Source organism: Procambarus clarkii, chromosome 70 (assembly GCF_040958095.1).
Source record: "Procambarus clarkii isolate CNS0578487 chromosome 70, FALCON_Pclarkii_2.0, whole genome shotgun sequence".
NCBI lineage: Eukaryota > Metazoa > Arthropoda > Malacostraca > Decapoda > Cambaridae > Procambarus > Procambarus clarkii.
The window spans coordinates 10,564,680-10,571,338 of NC_091219.1; the positions used below are offsets into that span (position 1 = coordinate 10,564,680).

Here is a 6,659-nt window from a genome sequence, read left to right on the forward strand (position 1 = left end):
GGAGATACCCCTAGGGACTCATTGGGGAGACTTCTGAAAATACACATTATTAGGTCAATCTGCTTATCCCAATCCTTTGAGGTTTCACTACAAAACTTTTTCAAGAGTGCTTTGATGGTCTGATGACTACGTTCAAGAGAACCCTGTGAAGCAGGATGATAGGGGCTGGACAATACCTGTTTGATGTTGAACTCCTCCAGTGTCCTTTTGAAGAGATCACTGGTGAAGTTGGTGCCACAGTCACTTTGAATCTCCCTGGGAAATCCGTATTGAGTGAAGATCTTCAGTAGATGTTTGATAACCGTAGCAGCCGTGATGTTCTTCACTGGAACTGCTATGGGAAATCTGGTGGTAGGACACAGGATGGTTAGGATGTAGGCGTTACCTGAACTGGTCCGAGGTAAAGGACCAACACAGTCTATTATGAGTCTGTGGAAAGGTTCCGCAGGCACCTGTATGGGAATCAGTGGTGCTCTGGGAATGGAGACGTTCGGTTTGCCTGCCATCTGACATGTATGACACTGTTTTACGTACTGTTTGACGTTGTTTACCATACCTGGCCAGTAGTAGTCTTGACGAATCCCATGGTAAGTCTTGTTGAAGCCGTAGTGGGAGAATGCTCCATGGGCCAGGTGTAGAATAGTGGGCCGCAGGCTGGTGGGAATCACAAGTTGTTCGGTGTTGGCCCAATCGTCCTCCTCCTTCAGTTTACTGGGTCTATATCTGCGGTAGAGCAAGTCGTTCTCTAGGAAGAACCCAGGAATACTGTCGGGTTGAGTCTCAGCCTGGAAAAACAATGGTGTTAAAGTAAGATCTTCCCTCTGCAACTTACGGAACTCCAACTTGGTCAGATGCGGGGGTAGTTTCTGAGGGTCTTGAGGGACAGCGGTGGCAGTAGAGTCAGCTGGCTGTGGACGTGCGGCTTGTGCACGGGTGGTCACGAGAACCGGAGGAGAAACTTCATCACTCTCTTGAACCTCTGCTGGAACATACTCGAGAATAGGATTTATTGGCACAGAGTTACACACCTGGGGTTTGTCCATGACGATCAGGTTGGTCGGTTGCAGGTCTTCTGCCAAGTCGTTGCCTAGGAGAAGTTGCACTCCAGGCATGGGAAAAGGCTTTTCCCTGACGGCGACTTGGACTTCCCCGTTCACGTAGGGACAATCCAGGTGGACTCTGGCGAGAGGGTATGGAGTGGTAGCAGTGAGGTCAGTGATGAAGACTGTTTCCCCGGTGTAGACTATGTTGGGCACAGCCGACTTCAAGATGATCGATTGTAGAGCCGCTGTGTCCCTCAAGATCTTCAATTTGAAACGTCCCTCCGGATTTGAACCGTTGGCAGAGACAGTTCCAGTATACAGGTGGTTACTGAAAAGAGAAAGATCATTAACATCAACACCAACATTCATCACAGGCTTACCGGACTTAGGAGGAGTTGGTTTGGGTCGTTGTTGGTCAGTGGTTCCCTTGTATTGAGACTTACCACACTTGTCTATGGTATGTCCATAGAGTCTACAATACTTGCAGTACAGTTGTGAACCAGCTTGATCGGGGCTCACTTTTTCGTAACTGTACCACGACTTCTTACTGGAGGATGGTTCAGGTGTCAGCCGGTGGATGAGGCTGTAAGTGTCAGCCGACTTAGCACACTTCAGGTAGTCGGTTTCTTCTTTATCTGCTAAGTAGAGGCGGACAGGAGGCGGCACACGTCTCAAGAATTCTTCAACAAGCATCAGGTTGACGAGTTCTGTAAAAGTAGAGACATGTGCTGCTTCCAGCCATTTCATGAAATACCTCCGTTTCGTGTTAGCAAACTCAAGGAAGGTAGTGGTACTTGCCTTCAGGTGGTCACGGAATTTCCTTCTATAACTTTCGGTGGAAAGTAGGTAGGCGTCCAACACTGCTTGTTTCAGAGTGTAGTAGTCATTCTCAGACGCCAAAGTACTGAGTGTGACTGCAGCTCTACCTGTAAGATGGACTCTGAGAAGTGTGGCCCATTGGTCGACAGGCCAACTGAGTTGATTAGCAAGGGTTTCAAAGGTGGTGAAAAAAACATCAACTTCTGCTTCTACAAAGGATGGCATTAACTTACTTGCATGTGATATATTAAAACTGACGGGAAGATTGGCAGTAGCTTGCTGGCGTTGAGTGAAGTGTGAAGTTTCCAAGGCGATTTCGCGTTGACGACACTCTAGAGCCAGAGTCGCTTGTTGCTTGTCATGTTCGCGTTGTATTTCCAACTCGCGTTGTTTGGTTTCAAGCTGTACTCTTTCACGTTCACGGAGTAATGCGACCTCACGTTCGTGTTCTTCTCTCCTCAAAGCAGCTTCGCGTTCTTGTTCGTCTCTCCTCAAAGCAGCTTCGCGTTCTTGTTCGTCTCTCCGTATGGCAGCTGCTCGTTCTTGTTGTTCGAGGGCTTCCCTTTGCTGCTCACGTTCAATCTTGGCCAGCTCTAGTTTGAGTTTCAGCGTTGCCAAATCAGTTTTATCTGCAATATAGTAAGTTTCATGAGTTTCAGAGTCTATCTTACCTTGCTCTAAATAGTAATCCAGCAACAGGTTGTGTAGGTCATTTTTGTTGGCTTGGTAGGGAACTTCTAGTTGATACTCATGTGCAAGAGTTTGTAGTTCAGTCCTCTTGGCACGACTTAAAGTCCCTATTTCACCTGCTGGATTTGCACGGAAAGTTTGGAGACGAAACATGGTGAAATTAGCAAATAAAGGTACACGAATGTTCAATAATGAAATGTCAGAAACAGGACAACGTGGCAACTGGCACCTATCCTGTGTGATCTTTAACAATTAACGTTAAGTGAAAGATATTAAATGATTAAATTAAATCAAGGGCGCAGGAAATCTTGTACCCGGTACTCGTGTAAGAGAATAAGGGCAAGAAAATCCTACTAACAAATGAAACAGAGTTTCGAAAACAAATGAAACAGTTAAATGCTTCAAAAGTAAAATTGGTAGTCCAAGGATGTAGGCATACCTTGCCAAGTCTCTAAAGGACATAAAGCAAGTTTTTCCCACTGAATTTAATATGATACTTACAGAATTAGCGAACTTTTGTGCTCTGAAAAAATAAGCTAATTCCCTACCGTTGTATGTATCATCATCTCTGACTGACGTGTAGGGGTGCGAGGTGTCAACTGGTGACGAGAACTGCTGCTGAGGTCCCAATTCAGCAACTAAAGTTCGAGCTAGAGGAACTATGGCCCTCTTTGTCCTCCTACAGTCAGATTGCAGAAGATTGGGTACTCTTGACCCGGGGCAGACCACAGTACCAGGGTACCAATATGATGATCTGTCAGAATGAGAAATATTCAAGGGACATAGATGGTAAATACGAGTAATAACATGGAGGGAGAGATGACCAATTAAGAGTATGACTGAGGCCTACAGTCACCACGTAATCCAAAGTTGTCTCACCTTCACTATATGTTACTCTCGTAATGCACAATACACCGCACCTTATAAAAAATGAAATTGAATGAAAAATAGTAAAGCTACGTTAACAAAGTTAAATACGCTTACCATAAATTACCACTTAGCACCAGTACCTGAGTGAAGCTCCTAGGACAGGCCCCCATATAACTTGTGACGGTAACGCGTTGGTGTTCGGCTGTTTAAGGCTAGGGGTATGGCCTCGTCACATAGTTATAAAAAAAAATAGAAAAACTGGAACTTCGTCTGTGGTAAGGTAAGGAGAAGACACACAAAACACAAGTAAACTTTAACAATGAAATTTTAATTACGTTAAATAAATCAAAACATGAAAATAATGCACAAACAAATTCTTATAATAAAATCAATGAATCAAAATAATAAGAATACTTAAATGACACAATGAAAGTTACGTTAAGGCAAAATAATAAGAAGTGCAACACAAAAGGTAAGTGGGAGGTGCTGGAATATTGGCTTAAAGCCACCACCTCTCTCAGTACACGCTAACGTCTAGCTGGGAGGAGTGCTGGCTACGAAAGCACGGAACATTCTGAGGACTGATGTTGGGGCGACCCCAGACATCAGGTAGTATTGGGGGCGAGTGCAGGTGCAGCCAGACCGGCGACCAATCAGCGGAGCCGTAGCGATCAACGGGTAGTTTGGTGGTTGGAGTTCGAACAGGTGGCTGGTTGCATACGTTTCTGCTCACCCTGGCAAGCCTTGCTGGTGCTGGTGTTGTTGTCGTTGTTGGACATTTCTTCCATAGTCTTTTTATATAATTGTGAAGACGTAATTTTGGAGGGAAGAGCAGGCTCAATCTCTTGAAGGAGATTATCGTCACAATATATATATATATATATATATACATATTTATATATATATATATATTTATATATATATATATATATATATATATATATTTATATATATATATATATATATATATATATATATATATATATATATATATATATATATATATATATATATATATTAGGTTAGGTTTGGTAGGGTTGGTTAGTTATCATATATCTACGTATAACTAGCTAGTTTTACCTTTATATATATATTATTTATATATATATATTATATACAAAGTTTGTGAGGAAGACCTCTGGTACCAATGTGGGGACCCATAGCCTCGGAGAAGAAAATAAAAAGTATTCAGAGGAGACCTTGTGGTCACTCACTAAACACTAATATTATCTTCTACCACCCCCATTCTTTTGTATGTACACATATATTTGCTTTATTTGAACTTTGTTACAAAGAGGGAGTTACATATAGGTTACAAAGATGGTTATCATATATATATTATTTATATATATATTATTTATATATATATATATTATTTATATATATATATATTATTTATATATAAATATATTATTTATATATAAATATATTATTTATATATAAATATATTATTTATATATAAATATATATATATATAATATATAATATATATACTATTACATTACATTCTTATGTATTACACTAATATATATATATATATATATATATATATATATATATATATATATATATATATATATATATATATATATATTATATAAATTATTTATATATATATTATATATATAATTATATAGGTCATATGTTTTTGTATTTTTGCTGATTTGTTAGTAAATAATAAAAGAAATATAAATTATTTGATTTTTTTACCCTTAAATTGGTTTTAATATTTAAATTGAAAACAATAATATAATATAAAAAAATATAAGAAAAATAATAATAAATTATAAAATAAAATATAATAAAAATAATATAATATAATATAAAATAATATAACTTAATTTCAAGAAATTTAACTTTAAACACAAAGATGTGAAAAGGGTTCAGATAAGGCTCAAACCTTTCACAAGAGATTCATATTGGTGTATGAATGGATTATGAATGACTCATGTTAGGAGTGTAAAGTTGCCACAACATCTCAAATTAGTGTTAGATACATATGTCTTGGTTATAAGTTTTGGAAACCTATTTAAGTCCACACACAATATCGTATCTGATACGATAAAACAAACGTTTCCAATACTTTCAAATACTTTCCAGATATGTTGTGGCAACCTAAAATTGTTTGCTGGGCAGGTGAGTGTGGTGGAACTGGCCAGGTGAGTGTGGTGGAACTGGCCAGGTGAGTGTGGTGGAATAGGCCAGGTGAGTGTGGCGGAACTGACCAGGTGAGTGTGGCGGAACTGGCCAGGTGAGTGTGGTGGAACTGACCAGGTGAGTATGGTGGAACTGGCCAGGTGAGTGTGGTGGAACTGGCCAGGTGAGTGTGGTGGAACTGGCCAGGTGAGTGTGGCGGAACTGGCCAGGTGAGTGTGGTGGAACTGGCCAGGTGAGTGTGGCGGTACTGACCAGGTGAGTATGGTGGAACTGGCCAGGTGAGTGTAGCGGAACTGACCAGGTGAGTATGGTGGAACTGACCAGGTGAGTGTGGTGGAATTGGCCAGGTGAGTGTGGCGGAAGTGACCAGGTGAGTGTGGCGGAACTGACCAGGTGAGTATGGTGGAACTGGCCAGGTGAGTGTGGCGGAACTGACCAGGTGAGTGTGGTGGAACTGGCCAGGTGAATGTGTCGGAAGTGACCAGGTGAGTATGGTGAAAGTGACCAGGTGAGTGGGGCGGAACTGGCCAGGTGAGTGTGGCGGAACTGGCCAGGTGAGTGTGGTGGAACTGGCCAGGTGAGTGTGGCGGAACTGGCCAGGTGAGCGTGGTGGAATTGGTTAGGTGAGTGTGGCGGAAGTGACCAGGTGAGTATGGTGGAACTGGCCAAGTGAGTGTGGTGGAAGTGACCAGGTGAGTGTGGTGGAACTGGCCAGGTGAGTGTGGTGTAACTGGCCAGGTGAGTGTGGTGGAATTGGCCAGGTGAGTGTGGCGGAACTGACCAGGTGAGTGTGGCGGAACTGGCCAGGTGAGTGTGGTGGAACTGACTAGGTGAGTATGGTGGAACTGGCCAGGTGAGTGTGGTGGAATTGGCCAGGTGAGTGTGGTGGAACTGGCCAGGTGAGTGTGGCGGAACTGGCCAGGTGAGTGTGGTGGAACTGGCCAGGTGAGTGTGGCGGAACTGACCAGGTGAGTATGGTGGAACTGGCCAGGTGAGTGTGGCGAAACTGACCAAGTGAGTATGGTGGAACTGGCCAGGTGAGTGTGGTGGAAATGGCCAGGTGAGTGTGGCGGAAGTGAC

At 42.2% G+C, this 6,659-nt stretch overlaps 1 protein-coding gene across 1 annotated transcript in view; it reads right to left on the minus strand.

Annotated features, from left to right (window-relative positions):
* LOC138356029 (uncharacterized) overlaps positions 1-4,318 on the minus strand; it is a 5,052-nt gene extending 734 nt beyond the window's left edge. The window contains exons 1-2 of the mRNA XM_069311581.1: positions 557-4,318; positions 177-345 (exon numbers count right to left, since the gene is read on the minus strand). Of these exons, the coding sequence (XP_069167682.1) occupies positions 335-345; positions 557-2,705 (2,160 nt within the window). The 5' untranslated portion in view covers positions 2,706-4,318 and the 3' untranslated portion in view covers positions 177-334. The remainder of the gene's footprint in view (positions 1-176; positions 346-556) is intronic.
* Positions 4,319-6,659: the final 2,341 nt, after the last annotated feature.